General features: G+C 42.1%; 1 protein-coding gene across 1 annotated transcript; it reads right to left on the bottom strand.

Moving 5' to 3' along the window:
* Positions 1-644: 644 nt before the first annotated feature.
* WDR82 (WD repeat domain 82) lies at positions 645-18937 on the bottom strand. The gene is made up of 9 exons (XM_064453989.1): positions 18493-18937; positions 13437-13534; positions 10043-10109; positions 9751-9850; positions 7572-7688; positions 6586-6741; positions 6434-6503; positions 5014-5156; positions 645-4514 (listed from the first exon to the last, which is right to left on the bottom strand). Exons 1-9 carry the CDS (start codon positions 18651-18653, stop codon positions 4485-4487), a joined length of 942 nt encoding a protein of 313 aa, XP_064310059.1. The 5' UTR covers positions 18654-18937; the 3' UTR covers positions 645-4484.
* Between the last annotated feature and the right edge of the window lie 25 nt (positions 18938-18962).

Here is an 18962-nt window from a genome sequence, read left to right as displayed (position 1 = left end):
TGTTTCATCCTCGTGGAACTTAAAAGTCCAAATAAAAATACTTTTTTTCCACGCATCTTACTGCAGTTTTATTCCTGTAAGAGGTTTTACGTGGACCTGAGATGGAGAAAAACAGCCTTAGAAAATCACAGGAGTTTTCTTTCAGATTTGTCTTTGTTGAATACCAGTTTGTCACTGGAAGTATTCCCTAAGCAGTACCACCCCAAAGGTTAGGTGTCAAAAGATGATTTCCTGCAGTAGGAGGCCTGGACCCAGGAATGAGGCAGCCTTCTCAGCTATCTGCTCATGGTTTAAGGAAGGGATAGGAAAAACCCATGTCTCTCCACCTTTGCTTTTCTGCCATCCTCTTGAGTTTAACCTGAAAATGACGCACATAAGGTTTTACCCTTAACCTGATGCTACTTGTCATTCACCTACACAGGTGTAATGCTACATAGATATTGACTATAATGATCCAAGTCTCCTGTTACTCCAACCAACAAGCTATTTCCCCACCTCCCTGCTGAGAAAGGGCTTGGCTCTCTCATCCAGACCACAGGCTTCTGTGAAAACCCCTCTACCTAGGGCACCATACCACAAGAAGTAGCTGTTCCAGGACTGCTTCCCTAGCCTGATACATTCCTAGGCAAAAAAAACAAACCCCAACCTCTTAAAATGGGCAATTTATGTAGGGATAGCTTCAGAGCGTCACAGTTTCCACTACAGAGCTTCTGACTTTCCAGAACAAAGGGTCTTTTAAAGGAATGATTTTCCTATTCCCCCCTCTAAGAAACCAGCAAGTTGTATCACACTGGACAAACACAGAATTTGCAGCACACTGATTTCTCTACAAAATATTTATTGGTAACAGCCACAACAGTGAGTTCTCCACATATGTAGTATTTTGTGACAAAGCATAATTTGATTTTATGTATTTACACTCATCTAGTAGAGACCACCTAGGAGTCAAACTCCTCATACCAGCTCACGACCAAAGAGACCAGTTTCTGAAAGGCTCACCAGGATCCTAGCCCTTGACTCCAAACCAAGGTGAAGCCTCTTAAAGTGCAAATATAGTCAAGAGGCATTAGAAAATATACACTGCTACTTCCAAATCTGTTCACTCAATTTCTCCTGTGTCCCCCAGAGCAAGGGTTGAGACATGAACCAAGGACCTGGGAGCCTCAGAAAAAAAAAGCCAAAACCCCAAAACAAACCCCCCCCAAAACCAAACCACAAACCCCAAACTCTCTCAAAAACTTAGAAGAGAATTACACCCAAAATCTCCTACAGCCCAAGCAGATGTGCTCAGCCACCACCACTGCTTATTTAGAGGTGGGCTGTTGAATCTCACTTTCCCCTTGTTTTGAAGAAAAGTCTTTACTTCATCCCAAACACACGGTGGGAGATTAATCTTTTAAATGTCACATTTGGAGAGGGAATGCGGTTTCCTGCTTGGCTTTACATGAGGCTGGACACTCCTTAGAGCTGGGAGAGCTGTTTTTAATGAGGTTACTTTCTCATTATCTGGCTGCCCTGAAGAACACAGGAATTGCAGTCCTGATAGTTTTAGAAAAGCACAGAGAAGCTGGAAGCCAAAAGCTTTATTCACCTTTCCTGTCTAACCTTCTAGAAATATGTGATGCTTAAGTTTCTTGACACTACTTGGCACATTTCCTTCTTTTAAAGGCAGATGGAAAACAGTGCTACATCAACCAAGAAAGATGTGTTTGCCTGTGTGGGTGGCAATTGGCCCTGGGAAGGCATTCAGCTTTAATTTTGAACTGAACATTAGTGCTGTGCATGAACCTGTAAACTTATCTTCACACCAGAAAGCCACTGATGTTGTTCTTTGTGTATGTGTCCTTCTAGATTTGTCCTTTGGTCCTCTTTTTCTTAAACATTTCATGATGCAACACACAATGTTTTATAACACTGCAAGCGGAAGAGAGCTGAACAACTGTCTTTGGACAAGCACTCAACCCACATTAGCAAAGAGCATTTTTAGCATAAAAGACTTCCAAGTGCTTCCCTGTGAAACGGAACAAGAAAAGCGGCCGCGAGCTATCTGTTCACTTCTTCAGGCAATACAGTTGGTAAAACCCCGAAAGACCACAGTGCTACTGAACACTAAAATTTGACTGTTAAAATGCACTACAAACCCCAAATACCTGTTTGTTACAAACCACTGCAAATTATGGCTGCTTACAGAAACACCATCAATGGTAAAATAGCACCAAGCAGCCTGAAACACATCAATACTGAGTTGAAGAGGTGTCTGTGAAAACCTAGTCAACTGTGAGGACCGAGACAGCCATCTACCTTTGCACTGGGCATTTGTAGGTGACAGTAGGACAGGACACTACATGCCAGGAAGAGGGATGCTGGTGTAATAGTATGTATCTCTCATCTGCATCTCCAACAGCAGGTCTGTTCGGCAAGACCAAAAGCATCAGTCCACTGTTCCCCTCCCTCCTCCAGTCTGGAGGGCAGAAAACTTGCATCACAGACCCATGCTGTTAGAAATGGCTCTAAACTGGTGCACTAGCATCAGCAGAGGGAAATCACAGAGCCTAAGGAGAAGCTTCAACCACAGTATCAGTTCAAACATCAACTTTATCAGACTCCCTCATGTGGGCAGTCCTCCTGCCAGCTGTCACATGCAAGCCCTGCAGCTCAGCATGTGCCACTATAAAGGAACCAGCAGTGGAGAAATGCTCATACCCCATTGCCAGCTCTTAAGCACAGCACATGTCAAGTGACAAGGGCTGTAAAAAAAAGAAAAAGGCAAGGAAAAGCAAAACAGAAGCAGCTGTTCTACAAGCTGATTTACTTTTCCAGGGACACATGCTTTGTCCCACAGCTGAGACAAACTTTGCTGTAAGAGGGGAACATCTAGACAATAACCTAAGGTAAAATGCTCGAGCACTGTTCTCCAGTATGGACTGGCACCTGACAGCAGAGAGAACACACCCATTACTGAGCTTGTCACCTTACCAGCATTTTACATTTAGGAGAGGGCAAGCACATGTGACTCTCTGAGGGAAAGAGTGGACTTTCCAAGCTGTGACCCAGCACATAAAGCCAAGTATGTATTCTTACCTTCCCAAACAAAGAGCACCACATTTACACCAGGCCTGTCCCAGCCAGCTGGTGGATGCATTTGATAAATGCAGCCTTTCAGGAAAAAGAAACTGGAACCAGGCTTGAAGATCAGCTTGCCAGCCTTTCCATGCCATTCACCCACAAGCCCCTGTGGCGCAGGAAAGCACATCCCTCCCAGCTCTCTGCAGGGGTGTTCCTTGGTGCAAAGCCACAGCAGAGCAGTGAGCACAGTCACACGTAAGATTTTAAAAAATCAATTCTGAAGACACCATCTGACAAAGGAAGCGTGGTTCTTTCGTGGCTATCGCTGAAAACCTGTGGGGCCTGTAACAAAATGCATAATGAACTGCACATCAGTTTTATCAACAAAGGGATACATGTATAAGCCTGATGTGGGGAGACTTTAATGGAGCTTATTTACAAACCAGGAGGGGAAAACTGCATTGGTGAAGGTAAACAGCCTAGACACCCCGCAATACTGGCCCAGGTCATATTCTTTAATATCTAAAAGTAAAAAAATATGGCCCATTCCCACTGCCCCCCCACCCCCCACCCCCCCCAATATTTACAAGTAAGATCAGCCAAGATGATACATAAGGAAAATACACAGGCAGACTGTGCTTTCAGTCTCAGTTTGGTTTCTCCATCGTCTTGCTGACACACTCTTTTATTGCTTGGGACACTGACCGGACCTCAGTACTGTCTGCACTCTCCAGGATGCTGGCACAGCAAACAGCAGGGAGGCTTCGGCAAGCTCTGACAGTGGACAAAACCTGTATGGTTTGCTGCACGCTACATCGCCAAAAAAAGAATGACAGTATGTATAATATATATTTACAGTCACCCACTCTTTCGGTGCGTGTTCCACTGCAAGAAAATCCAGCATCTGCTGTTTAAGTTGAAAACTGTCAGTGTTCACATTTGGCACAGCAGTAACTTCACATCTGTGGACTGCAGTGAAACCAGAGAGATCCCAGATGTGAAAAACATGCACTTATGGGAAGGAACGGCACGTTCCACCTTGGAACATCAATAGCCTTGTGCACTCACAGAAGGAAAACACACAATTACAGCTTTAAAAAATGCCACAAACATTTTTGTAAATAAAACAGACTTCATTGCTCTTAGAAATATTACTGTGTCAGTTCCAACTTCAGCTGAAGCCTGCTGGGCACAGATTGGAAGGTAAGAACATGTAGCATGCCACTTCTGAACACACTAGGAGGCCGAGTAGAGGAGTCCTCGCAAAGGAATGCAGCAAATTAAGGTCAGACATATGGAAACATACGCAGGAACAGGGACACAGTCTTGGAGACCTAGGCAATTCCAATACTATGCTTGCAATGATGCGCTGCTGTTCGCAGTATGGAAGTCATCTGACAGCAGCTGCAGCGTAGGAATTAGTCATCGATAGTTGGCAACCAGAAGGCCTACAAAAGAGGGAAGAACAAACATCTTTTACAGAGCAGAACACACATCTCTCCTACAGCGCACTGTAGGAGCTGATCACTGCTACCTTCCTGCCGGTGTGCTTATGGGACTACCAAAGAGATAGCAGCACCCTCCCAGCAGTTTAAGGTTACAATCCTTGTTTACACTGGTTTGGTTTGCATTGCACTTTCTCCAGAGCAAGCCAGTCTTACACAAACTGAAATACCAGCCACGTACAGTGACCTAAAGAACTCATACTTCTGTGTGCACATTTGTCCACTGCTCTGCTTTGATGTATGTGTTCAAATGCTGGCCTGCCAGGTGAGCTGCCCCGCCTATCTACCTGCCAGGTAAGGTACAATCAAGACACAACAGACAGGCCTGGCTCTCACCAAAGCCCAAGGAAATACATGTTAGTGACACCAAGCCTTCTCAGATTCATTTTTAAAAACGTCAGCATCTCATTGAGCTATGAGGAACTTAAAACACTTTCCTTACCATATTGGAACACGCGCTAGCAAAAGTCATGAATTTTGGGTTGAACTGCAGACAGGTTATAGGACCTGTGTGTTTCCCATCCAGCACAGCCACCTTCATCCCACTTTCCCCATTCCAAACATGAATCTTCCCATCCTCCGAACCTGTAGGCAGGAGTGGAAAACAAGATATGCAAGATACATTGGACAGGCCAGCAGAGAAAACGAAGTACATAACCTTTTCTGTCAGAGAACTGTAGGAACAAGCACACCTCATCTTCACAGCTTAACATTTATATTCCCAAATTATCACTAGAGCATTTTCAAAACATCACTACAGTTTACACACCTGTATCTCAACAGCAGGTTTAAATCTTTGCACTGCAGAGACTCAACTATGCAACATGGTGCAATGCTATTCTGGCAAGGAGGTTAACAACTAGTCACCCAGTAGAAAAGGAGAGCTGACACCACCCAGCTGAGGAGGAAGGATCCTTGCCAGCTTGCACCGATGTGCGAGAGGCCAAAAGCTGGGTTAAAAGTCACTGTTCACACAAGTTCTCAGCTCAGACACAGAAGGAGATAAATATTTCACTTGGCAGGCACAGAAATGAATCAAAGGCTTTACCATTGAAGGTAACCAAATTTCAATGCACTTTGCCAAGTACCAGAAGCTTCACTGGAGATTTCAACTCTCCACACTGCTACAATGGGACAGGTTTCTCACTTTAAAATGGCATTTTGCAAACTCTGAGGCTGGGTACTTAACACTTTTATAATTCAATTCTGCTTTAGTCTCATTTTAGATAGTATTCCTAATAAAAATGCAAGATCTTTTTTTTTCTGCTTCTGTATTTATATGTATAACCTTTCAGGGAGGAAAAATTAAGAAGCACAAGCTACAACTTAACCATATGTAAAAACTGAACAGAAATAAGTGTTTTGGAGCTTCTTCCACTACGGTTTTCATTTTAAAGGACACAACAGGAAGGTAAATGTGTGCAATAAGGTGCTCTCCAGAGACAGATTAAACAGAACCCACCCACCCACTCTTGCCACCTTCTGCAATCACTAAGTTCTCAGCCAGAACAAAATAAAAAGAGTTTTGCCAAGACCACCACTCATCCAGGAAAAAGGAGTATCAGGATATAAATTACCACAAAGTTAAACATATTTGACATACCAGCTGTATAAATAAGAACAAAAAGAAAGTGCTAGGAGAGGGCAGCACCACACAAATGCATCTGACTTGTGTTCATGGGTCCTGTTGGACAGCAGAGTGACTGAAGTGCTTACCTTGGGGTGCCCAACCTGCAGCACCGGGCGGCATCTTACAGCTGCATTGTATTAAATACATTCTGCATCTGTACAGACACAACTTTAGTCCTGCATAACACACCTAATTTCAGAGCACCAAAACTTTTCTTCAAAGAATATCTTACCTATCATGATGAATTGAGAATCTGGTGTGAACGACGCCTCCAATGTGACAGCCTTACTATTGTTATAACCCTATGGCGCAAAACAGAAGTGTGTGTCATCGGGAGTGTTTCAAACACCAAGTTTCAAGCAGTAACACAGGCAACATGCTCACCCCAAATGTATGCAGGACAGCTCCTTTAAAGGCATCAATCAGTCGAATGAACCCTCCATTAGTTGATATGAGGATGAGTTTGCCATCGTTACTGAACTTCAGGCCTGTCCACTCACATGTTCGATCATACTGCATCTTAAATGTAGCAAATGGTCCCTTCAAAGAAAAAATTGGAAATATGATGTAGACTCTCTATGCATTGCTGCTAAGAACAGTCTGCTTTTAACCAGCAGGAAAATGTTTAAGATTTTTCAAAAGAAAACCTTTAGTCCCAAGATACCAGAGGAAAACATCATGGCAAAAACATGTCATCGCATGTGTAAGTTTCAAAGAAGTATGAATCCATAGTTTCCATAGCAAAAAAGAGCCACAGTAGGGTGTCTTAATAGTCCCATACTGTACCACATACAACAGCAGAAATTAATTTAAGGTAGGACGAAATTCAAACGAGGCTACTAACTTGTTAGACAAAGAGCCAGTGTTATTGTCATCTGACTTTGAAAACCATGGAACTAACTATGCTCAGTGTTCAGCCAGTTCAGCTGCCCACCAAATTACAGCTTCCTTTGAAATTCCCATCCTTTCCAACAATCCTGTCTCCACCTTTGCCAGTGTTCTTCCAGAATAAGCAGCAAGAAAAAAAAACCCAAACAAGCAAAACAAAAAAAAAAACACCCACACCAAAAAAAAACCACCCCAAAAAAACCCCCCACAAACCCCACCAACAAAAAGCCTAAACAGGAGTTTGAAACAGGTTGAAAAAAGTTTACTTCTGTTAACTTTAATGTTGGTTCAAGACTGGATTTCAGGAGCTGGTGACAGAACATACCCATCTCTGTCTATAAGAAGTTTACTTACTGAAAACTCTCGAGGTGTCAAGTAGGCACCCCTGATAGTAAGCTAGAGTGAACAAATCCTCTCAGCACTCAGTTTAGCCTACTTCTTGCAAGCTAAAAAGCATGTGAAGTTTAGTTAGGGTAGCTCACCTTGTCAAAAGAACGGAGATCATAAAGCTTTACCATCTCAGAATTTACTCCAGCGGCAAAAATCAGCCCTTCTGGGTCAAAAGAACACACAGGTTTCCCCTGGAGATGCATTAAACCCTAGAAAATAGAAGTAGTCCAAATTATTTTGTGAAACTGGTGCTCACATTTCTACCTCCATCCTTTGAGCCGATGGTGAGCAGGAGAGCAGCCCATGGGTGGAACAACTGAATTTCAACATTTTACAAATGTTCAGAGCTCAGCTTCTCAAAAGCAACTCTGACTACTTCAGGTCATCGTATGGAGCTTTCAGTTTGCTGCAGTGACAAATTTTACATCAGAACAAATCAAGACCTCATTCGAGCTGTCATCCACTCAAAAAGTACCCAGAGAAGGGAGGATGATGTGGCTGTATTAATAACCATACCAGAGTGCCACAAAACACTGCTGCTGAGATTGACAGCAATGCTCTACCAATTATGGTTGTGAAGAAGGGGGATAAATGGTATTCTGAAAGCAAGTGCAAACAGCTCCAGTGAACACCTCTGCTGAACTTTCCATGCCTGTTTAACAAAAACTCATACCTTCTGGAAGCCAACAGACCTTACATATTAAAATTGACAGATTACTATCAGTGCTTATTTTTAATGTTAACTTTTCCTTAACTCACATAGTAGACAAGACTTGAGAAAATTTGGTGAAAGCCAACAAGATATAAAAGTTTGCTGTATCCTGACTGGCAGGTCTGTGCGTGTTAGCCAAATGTCTTTATGTAACTATATGCACATAAATAAGAACACATCTTTGATTAAATCAACAACACATTTAAGAAGCGTCTGCATTTCTGAAATATCGTTCTTCTCTAGAGAAGTCTAGAAACTTTACTACTTCTCTCTTCGTTCCAATTTAGGTCAGTTTTCCCTGTGATCTCTGAAGGCTAGGCAGTAAGCTAGCCAATGCTCAGGGTCCTCACAAGTGGGACGTCTCTGCTTTCCCCGATAATATTTCTAGGCACTACTGCTGCCATCTCACGGTCAAATTGACAATTACAAGTAACATTTCTTCAACCTGTTTCCCGAGCTTTGCTGGATGCAGCTTCCAGTTACAAGTCCTAGTTTTAACATTCTTACAGCTTCAGGCATTAGCATAAATCACAGAACTGCTACTGAATTTACAACCCTAACTCATCTGTAGCAACTCTGAGATTGAGATTCATACCAAGGGAAATTTACACACTGGCATTAAAGGCATACTCCTGGAGAAAGGCAAGATTAAGATTTATTGACAGAAAAAGCTTGGTTTCACCTGGTTTAAAACCATTTTGTAAGAAATGTAACCTTTTCTGCCTTTTGCATTTACAGCTAAAACATCTGGAATAAACAAACAGTTCACTCTCATAAGCAAAATGGCCCCAGTGAGATGGGAAAATGAGAGCACAACAGTACGTCTCCAGATATAGGGACAAAACAGCTCATCACCAATAAAAGGTAAAGATTCTACTCCTAGTCTTTCATTCCTGCCCCTGCTGCCAGCTGTGGTACTTTTCTCAGCCCACATACGCCTGCTTCCACTAAAAAAAGTAAACTATTCCAGCAAAATAAAGACAAATACGGTTTTGTGCCTTGCTAGAAAGTTAAATCTGCTCACAAGTAGGTCTGATTAACAACAAAGGTGATGCAAGGATGGGGACACAATATGGCTGCTGCATTACTTTATATCATCAGTTTCTTCATCAAATTTAATTGCACCAAGGCATCAATTTTAAATGCAAACACACTATAAACACTCAGACAAAATTCATCTCCCAATACCCCTTCTGCTGCCATTTCCAACCTAGGAGAGACACCATCTAAGAGATAACACGCCCTGCACAGGGTAGCAGCCTGATGAACAAGCTGATGACACCCAGCTCTTTTCTTATTTCATCAGCTGTGGGTGTTGTTTCTTGCTCTTCCCAGCACTCCTCCAGCAGAGACATGGGTGAAAGTGAGTGGTGTTTCACACTGAGACACACGTATTTCAGAGATTTGCCATCAGGCTCCTTCAGCATTCCAGGAAGGTGCCAACATTAAACCAGCAGCATACATTTCTGGCAGTATTTTTGTTTTATAATAAGCACACATCCATTTTTCATCCCTCTAACTGAAAATGCAACACTATGCACATGAATTTGATAGCCCACCTGGCAATTTGGAGAGCGGAGATCCCAAAGTCGAATAGTTTTATCCAGGGATCCAGAAATAAAAGTATCATCTACTGGAGACATTGAAAGAGCAACCACTCTGCAATACAGAAGACCACATTTGTCAGAGACACACAGAAGTGCGCACTACTCCAACAGATGTGGGCAAGCTCATAATCACCATGAATAGTTCTACAAAATGAAAATCATAGTGAATTGAGTATAACATAACTCAAGCTTATTACAATCATCATTTCAATTTTTCTTGTATTGCCCCCAAGTCACATCTTACCTTTTTGTATGCCCCGGGAAATATCGAATATATTTGTTGTCATGCAGGGAAAGGTATCGAATTGTATCTGAAAACATAAACAAACCATAAGCTTTATTATACCATGAACCTAATGTTATCTAAAAGCAGTCACACAGTAAACTTGCTCCCCACAGCAACAGCAATCTTGCCACAGTGAGTAAGTCTGGTAATTTGATTTCAACTCAGACTTTGAAACACAATCAAGTTAGAAACAGACATAAAGCAACTTGGTTTCCAAGGCAGAACTGGAAATCAAGCACCAGGAGAGATACTTCCCACAGTCTAAAGTCATATTACATCTTAAAGGCAAACTGACATGCAATTTATGCAAGTTAATTTTGAAGTTGCTAAAATTTAAGTACCAGTAGGTTTTATTCCACAATTCGCACAAAACAGACTATCAAATTCACAAAGGTGATCTACCACTTTTTTACTATACAGCATGAATCTTGCTGTCATACCTATGCACGCAACTAGCAAGTAAGTCTCAAACTAAACAGTAAGCATCGCAAATGTGTGAATTCTAGCATTTAGCCACAGAGGAGATAAAAATATGATCTTCAAAGCCAGGACAAGACCATTAAAAGGAGAAAATATCTTTTTTTTAATGTGACAGTCAACAGCTTCACACAGTCTCTGCACTTTGTGCAGCTAAGCTTTGAGAAGAGGACAGATTAGAAATCTAAAACTTAGTCCACTTAAAGCAACCTTAAAAATATATTTCATAAATCAGAGCAGCACCACAATATTTCTCAAGTGGCATTTTATTGTCAGTATAGATTAACATACCAAGAGTAGCCCAGAATTTTGGAAGATGCTGTTAAGACTTTCTCCCAAAATTAGAAGAAATCCTTCTAAGAGGAAACAATTATTAAAGCACAGAAGCTACTTCTTAATCTTTATGTGCAGATCCATCTAAGCAATGAAGAGCACAAGTTTAACCTCTGATATCTGAAAGCAGCATCAGCAAAATCCCTTCTCACATTAGTTAGAGGACACTAGTTTAAGCTATTGCTGGATAGAAGAGATTGGCATTCTGCACCTGCACCATACAGTGCCAAGAGACTCGGTACTGCTGTAACAAGTCTGGCTGAGGCTCCAAAGAAACTGAGGGAAAAGGACATTTCTACTTTTGACTTGGAAGAACAAGAGCCAATGGGTTGCAATCTGCACAGAGCACTTCAACACTCATAAGGGGTACTGTGTTCAGAGCTTTTTGAAAGGCTCATTCAGCAAACTTTAGTTTCTGTGAAAAAATGACCAAGTTACCATCTTTGCCTGAGGTCTCACATCAAGCTCAGATCAGAGTTCTAGAAGACCCTCCAGTATTTTACAAGAAAACTAAAGATGACTGATCAAGCTGGAATCACGATGCTGAAGACACACCATTCTGAAAGGCTCTAAGTGAGCTGAGGTGACTATCCAAAACATAAATCCCCAATGCCAGTGTCACATCCCATCATGGCTAGAACTGATGTGCTTCAAGCATACTGTTAAGACACATCTCTAGTTTTTCCTGCAAGAACTGTCATTACCTGATTTCTGAAGTATCCGTGAAGAATTTCATCTTCCTTTGCTAAAGAGGAAGCACTGGGGAACTGCGATCCTTTTTGTTGGCAGCGCTCTGTCCCAGGCAAGGCAGTGGCCTGTACAGTTATCTCCTGTACCGGGTGGTATCATAGACCCTCAAACTGTACAAACTACTACCTCAGCCTGGAATCAGGCAAGAAGAACTAGGATCAATGGTCTTGAAGCAATCTTCAGAAGTGGATCAGTAGCAACTCCAACACACAAAATGCTTGGGAACAAGCACCAGTGCTCCAATAACATGTCCCTGGGTTAATTTTCCCTTCCAATAACTGCATTAACAGGTTAAATACAAGGCACCTTGCCCAAGACTGCATGCATTAGGGACTACAGAACACACTGCTGGTGTTATTAGGCTTACTGTTCATAAAAGCAACACACACCTTTACATTCTATCTTTTTCTTTTCTTCTAGTTAAGTATTTATCATAATGCTACCCTGCAGGATGAAGACTCTTAAATTTTTGTTCCTCAAAGGCTTACTAGTGCTTACAAACAAAAGCTTACAACTCAAAATGGCATTAAAAATGCTTTGTTGAATTGTTAATTAGTTGTAAATTAAATAACAGCCAAGTCAGAAATGTGACATAACCAAGTAATAATTAAAAAAAAAGTAGACTGTGAAACAGACTAAAAAGGCAAGTGCTTCCCGTCACACTTCTAATCCTTTTACACAATTAAATCTGATTCTGTTGGAAACTTCCTTGTTCCTCTAGTTTCAGGCCCAGCTTGTTCTAGTGTAACCTGACTTCCTAACTCTTAACTTATATCTGCCCTGAATTCATATCCTCTTGAATTCCTGAAGTAACATAGCACATACCATAAGGCACCAGTATCTCTACTGACAAGCCCCATCTCTGCAAAGGAAAAAACCAAAACAAAACCACTGCTCCAGAAATTATTATGAAGTTACAAATACAATGTTAAAACCTATTTATAAAGTGTTGTGCTATGAGACTTGCTCACTGAAAAACTCTCAGACTCTGACTACAATAAACAAAAGAAGACAAAATTTGAAATCAACACTAGCTGTTTCCAACCTGAGGAAGCATTGCCTGACAGAAGAATTAATGTACCTATCTGTCAGTTCTTAGATTTGAATTTTAAAATAAACTCAAATACATTAACAAAGAGCCTGTCACAAAGCTCTAGAAGCCCTTTGATGTCACTGATTTACAGACTATAGCTATCACAGACACTGACTGTGGAAAAATGGCATGAAAACGGCATTTTTGTCTATTACATGGAAAAAACAGATTAACAGAAGCAAAGCCAGTCTCAGAAGAGCTCTGTGACCTCCCCCAGGCTTGGCTGGTAATCTGCTGAGTTACCTGAACTTCCTGCCCTCCCTGCCGCCTACAGAGAATAGAAAAATATTCCCTTCCTTTGCAGTTGACTTGTGTGTGTGTATCAGACAGAGCTATAGCATTTAGCCCTCCTTCTGGCCACATGCTCTTTCTACCTCATTTCCTGCTTAAGAAATTAAGGCAGGGAGGCTGACAGCACTGGAATCAAACGGCAAAGTGAAGAGCAGAATCAAGAACTGAACTTTTATCACACTAGCAACATTTAATCCCTTCGTTACTGCAGCAATGAACAAAACTCACGTCAGCATGTTCAAGGGAATATCAGCAAATTGTGTATTAGAGCTGAACATTAAACACACTGTCAGAGACAGACGAATTATCTTGCCATGTTTTCCTCCCGGCTCTTTAGAGCTATTTATCCAGGCATGTAGTTTTAAGTGTAAGGAGATTAAATACATTCAGCTCCAGTGGATCACTTACCATCTATTTTGTTGGAGCTGTATACGACAGTGTTGGCAGCATGCGTGTATCTGATGAGGTCCACTCCATACTTCTTACTGTACAGTGTTCTCTTTGGTCTGTCAGAAGGAAGCAGAAATAATTGCACTCACTGCGACAAAAAGCTCAAAGGAAAACTCACCACAGTAACAAGGTTTGTTTTCATCGAGATATTACAAGATTGTCTGAAGTAGTCAGATGTCTTTATACAAAGAAAGAAAAGCATTTGTATTTAATTTTCAAATGAGCACCTTGGTGCTTTCTCCAAGACCATCCCTACGCTTGAGGAGTTCCCTGTAACACCTGCAAAACACACTTATTTGTCTCCTCCAAAAATTCTTTTTCCCATGATGTCTACTCTAAGAAGAATATGAGGAGCTTTATTATCTTTATTAAAGCATGAAACTCAAATGTAACATTTTGCAACAGAAATAAAGACATTCTAGTGAGAGCAAAGGTAACATACAGAACTGGAGTTTCAGGGGTCTGGTAAGCAAGTAATGTACTGCAGTACTAGAAATGTAAACTGTGAAGTAAAGCTGGTTAATAAGCGTATCTTACAGCAGCACCTGTTTAAGCAGTGCAAGGTCTCTACCACCCTCATTCCCCTTTCTTCCTCAACTGAGGCAGCACAGTGGTTTCAAAGCTGGGCAGTCAACCAACAGGGGTACTGATCAACATTGGAAATAATACAGTCTCTTCTGGGAGTTATTTTTAATGTAGAAATTCATAACTCTGGTTATTACACAGGCCCATGAGATATTTTACCAACACAAACCAAGGACAACAGCATGGGAATGGAAACAAACAGCAGAAGCAGTTTAAGCCAATACTGCTGCCGTAAGAAAAGTTTATCAGACTACACTCTCAGATTAAGTATTTCTAAAATGCTCAATTCTTCCTTGTTTTCACTAGCCTCAAATGGACACACCCAAACAAGAACCGGAGTTGGAGATTTTTCATATCAGAACAAAAACGGACATTCATTCTTGAAGATTAAATCTCAAACAGGAGAAGCCATAGGGCTTTGACTTCAAACAAACTTGCTGGGGACAAGCTTTCATTAACTGAAAGCCAATACAGTGCTGGTTGTTAAAACCCATATACCACCTGTACCACAGACCACATCTCAACGATTCTTCCTCAGTTCTTCCAGCAGACTTTTAGATCAATTTCAGATGCAAACATGTTACAAATTGAAAATAGCACATACTTATATGTGCTTTAAAATATCAAATGTAAATTTAGACACCAAAATTCTGTAACATTATGTCTGATACACTACCTCATACTGCTCTCTGTAGTAACCTCAGCTACGCTGTTGACCAAAGTGAAAAAGGAAAAAAAGAAAACCCGACCAAAAATCAAAACATGTGAACCATACTAAGACTCATGCCTAGCCTGGCTCTTCCTTAGCTATGTAAAGTTTAAAGCTTAGAAGTTCTATTCAGAATGAAAGAATATATACCAAAGAATATACACAGAGACAAAGCTCGACACATGGACAAAAGCACATTTACCAAAAAGAGGAGAGAAAGTACTCTGTGTTTTAAGAAAGGTGAAGTTTTCAAGTAAGCCAATAGAAGCAGAAGCATGTCACTTCACACAAGAGCTGTTCGCAATCAACTATCTAAAAACACAAAACAAGAAAACTAAGTTTTACATATTTTTGAACAAATCACTATCACTAAACATAAGTCCAAGTTCAAGGTTAATCTATCCAGATCACCTGCAAATCAAGCAGTATCGCCAAGGAAAAATGCTTTATGAGATCACAGTCAAATCTGCTATAAAGATGAACACAACACAGGCGAGGTTTGTAATAATATCTGTGCCTTGGTTTGAATCACTATTCCTGCAGTTAAAACCATCATCCAAAACCAGGCTCATTGAGAAGTCCGGTAAACACCACATCTAAGCAGGGGTCCAGATCATCACGTCTTTCGTTGTATAAATAATACACAATTGATATATACTGAAATACAAACTAAACCTTTGCTAGACCACCACTGTATCATACCAGGGTTAAAAATCTGCAGCCACGAGCCTCCTGTTCTGAGCCTCAAGGACTGCTGTACATCCCAACACAAAACTCTGTTCTAAGAGTTTTCAGAGTTCATGCTTAAGCCCCGACAGGCACAGGTAAGCCTCTTGGTTATGCTTCTGAGCCAGCCTATTGTGGAGGTATTTGGTGATGCAGAATGGGTTAAAAAAAACCAATACTAACAATTTCATTGTTTGCACATTTTGAAATAGAAGTGGAGCCTCAGGTCCAAAATTATTGGATGCTCATGAGGAAGCAGGACAAATTTTTCAAGCTTGCTGCCTAAGCTCAGAATATACACCATAAGGGTGTTTCAAGGAGAGAATCTTGTCCTGTCACTCCTCGGCTACACATCACTGTCTAAACCATTCTGACACTTTTAGAAACTGAAGTTCACCGAGGCGGGGCTTGGTCATACTGGTAACAACTCTCATAGCTACATGGCTCATTTTGGCATGGCAAACCAAAGCAAGCTAGGTGAAGGTGTACGGAAAGTATAACCAAACACCACTGCATTTTAATTCTACCAGCAGAACTGCTCATTAACGGGGCACAGGGGCCAGGGGGAACATACACCAAATTTTGCCACTTTTACATGGGGAAAAGTTTTAACATTCAGGCCACTTGATCAAGTAGGGTATCCAACACCAGCAAGCAGGACACTTCCTCCTGGCCACTATATTCATTAACAATGACATATACAAGAAGGTGAGAGTTCCAGGCCCTTGAAATGGTGGTTTAAGAAAAAAGTAAACTATAGGCCTGAAACTGCCAAATTCCACCCTGTCACAACAATGATCGTTCACAGATTTTATTTTTCATCTCCACATGAATCCCTAGTGACAAAGTAATTCACAGCTAAAACTTTCCAGGAGAGAGAAAAAAATATGTCCTGCATCCCTAGGTACCACTAAAACTCACAGTTACACTTTTAAATCAGTTGATAGTACATGAGAAACCTTCAAATTAATTGTATAACCACTAAAGAAATGCATCCTGAAACAGAGGTTGCCTTGATGAAACTACTCTCATTGCCTTGTAGCACTGCAGCAGACCACCATCCATTTTCTACATTTAACTTAATTAAAGCAAACCCTCTGCTGTAAAGCATACATCAGGACTAGATGGAGATAAGGATGAAAGGACCAAATGCCTCACAACCCATCCAACTATACTTTACAAATTTGACAGGGGAAGAGCAAATCAATACCATCTGTATTAACATCACTCAGCCCTTCCACTATCATATAAAATTAGAATCTAAAATGCAATCCAAGGCAGACACCATACATATAAAGTTACCTGTTCTTACATAAACAGAGGTTAAATAATTTCAAATAAGAGTTCACTCTATCAGATGGGAAGCACCAACAACTTTAACCTGTAAAGCAAGCAAGCTAAAAAAGTGTAAAATAACATATAATAAGCGGTCTGCAAAATTAAGAGAATATGCAGGATACAATCTTTCAAACACAGCAAGTGAGACACCTTGGTCTGCTTGAAAAGCAGAAGGATTAGAACACCTGGTTTACTAGAAAATATACACAACACTGACACACCCACCTCCTGGTACTCCCAAGCCATTTTTTATTTTTTTTTAATTCCTGCATTACCCTGTCCTTTTTATTCTCTCTGCCACAATACACACGCTCCTTTCTCTTTCACTTTCTGTATGTATGTGATGCCCTCTAGTCGTGACTTAACAAAAAAAAAAAAAGAAAAAAAAATTACCACCAAATGACATCTCTACACCAAGAAGCACATGAAAATTAAAACTTAAAAATTTAAAACAATTTAAAGCAGCAAAATGCATACTTCCAGCAACTGAGAAAGATTTTAATGGGATAATGGAATCATTTAGCTCAATTTGTGCCAACTCCCATAAAACACAAATGCCTTTTGTGTATGTTCCAAGACATCAACTGCAAGTGTCACTGGTGGTCTTACTTGCACGTTCTTATCCTCTGAACAAGAGCACCGTATCTCAAGTGCTGTGCAAATTTCTGGATTAGTATTGTGAGATCAATGAAAGAAGAAAGATGAACTGGACAACTCTGTTCAGTGCAAAACACAAACACTTTAATTTATTAAGTAACAGAAATCAATAAACACCTTGATTGATTAAACATAACTTAAGACGAAGATGTATGCAAATCACACATGTACCTTAACTGTGCTTTACAAATAAAAACGCAACTAGAGAAAAGGATTGAAAGCACAGAGGGCCACCTTTATCTGCCACATTCCCAGACACCACTTTGGAACTAGGTTTTAAGGAAAAACACCATCGAGTTTTCAGACATTACAGTAAACACACACCACACCAACTTCACCTTTTGGCTTAAAACATTTATGCACGAAGTTACACTCAAATTAGGTTCTTTAAAATAGCACTTCTGTACGCTGCTCACAGCAATTGCTCCTATTTTAATTAGCAAGACTTAAGCCCAGAGAAGCCTGAGAAGTCAGTTTGCATATTTGTAATAACCCCGAGGCCTGGAAATGGGACCAGACTTAAGCTTAACAACTATTTAGTTCTCACAGCAGTGAACTCTCCCACACTTGGGAAATCACCATCGCTAGCTCCAGCCTCACCGCTGGCTCCAACCGACCAGAGATAACGAGCAGAGACACCCGTGGTTCTGACAGAACGATACCGCTCCCATCTCCGCGCCCCGCTTTAGCCGTTTACAATCCCCCTACCCGCGTCAGACATGGCTGCGGTTCCACTCATAATCCTACACTAAAAAACAACAGAAGAAATGTTAAAGCTTACCACCCTGCGGGCAGACCTGCCACCTCCTCAGGGCAATACCACCGTGCAGAGCCAGGCACAACTTCTCCTCCAACGACGCGACAGGCAGCAGCCACAAACCGGCGCCCCTCAGGGACCCACACACCACAATGCCCCACCACCACCCCGGAGGGCAGGCCCCCCCGTCCGCAGAGGTCAGGCACCCCCACACCGGGCCGGGCCGGGTCCCCGCCACTCACTTGCCCTCCTGGCAGTCGTAAAGAACGATGGAGTCGTCGTCACTGCTGGAGATGACGGTTTCGCCATTGGGGCTAAAGTCAAAGCAGTTGATTTTGTCCGAGTTCTCGCGAAAAACCTTGGCCACACGGAAGCTCCGCAGCACGTTGTCCGTCAGCTTCATCCCGCCGCCGGGCCGGGCCGCGCCGAGGGCGGCGGCGGCGCTGAAGAGAGCCGGGCGGGGCTCCGGGCGGCGGCGGCGGCGGCAGCAGGAGCAGCAGCAGCGGACGGGCGAGGCCCGGCGGGACGGCGGGGATGAGCGGCGGGCAGGGAGGGGTGGCAGGCGGCGGCAGGCGGCGCGCTCCGGCTGGGCTCGGCCCGCTCAGGCCGCGGAGAGGCGGCGGCTCCTCCTCATTGTGTCCGCCATCTTGCTGCTCCGGGAACGGCGGGGGGCGGTGCGCGGGGCACCCTGGGAAGGGGCTTGGGGGGGCAC

This window comes from Phalacrocorax carbo, chromosome 6 (genome assembly GCF_963921805.1).
Source record: "Phalacrocorax carbo chromosome 6, bPhaCar2.1, whole genome shotgun sequence".
In the NCBI taxonomy this organism is placed as follows: domain Eukaryota; kingdom Metazoa; phylum Chordata; class Aves; order Suliformes; family Phalacrocoracidae; genus Phalacrocorax; species Phalacrocorax carbo.
The sequence above is the reverse complement of the archived record's forward strand: the minus strand, read 5'-3'. Positions and strand labels throughout refer to the sequence as shown.

Bases quoted from the DNA above. Each gene is read 5' to 3' on its own strand.
- WDR82 (XM_064453989.1), bottom strand. From the start codon at position 18,653: ATGAAGCTGACGGACAACGTGCTGCGGAGCTTCCGTGTGGCCAAGGTT. The intron at 9,851-10,042 runs GTAAGATGTGAC...TCTGTATTGCAG, and splicing joins TTCCCGGGGCATACAAAAAG to AGTGGTTGCTCTTTCAATGT. The intron at 7,689-9,750 runs GTGGGCTATCAA...TCTATTTTCTAG, and splicing joins TCCGCTCTCCAAATTGCCAG to GGTTTAATGCATCTCCAGGG.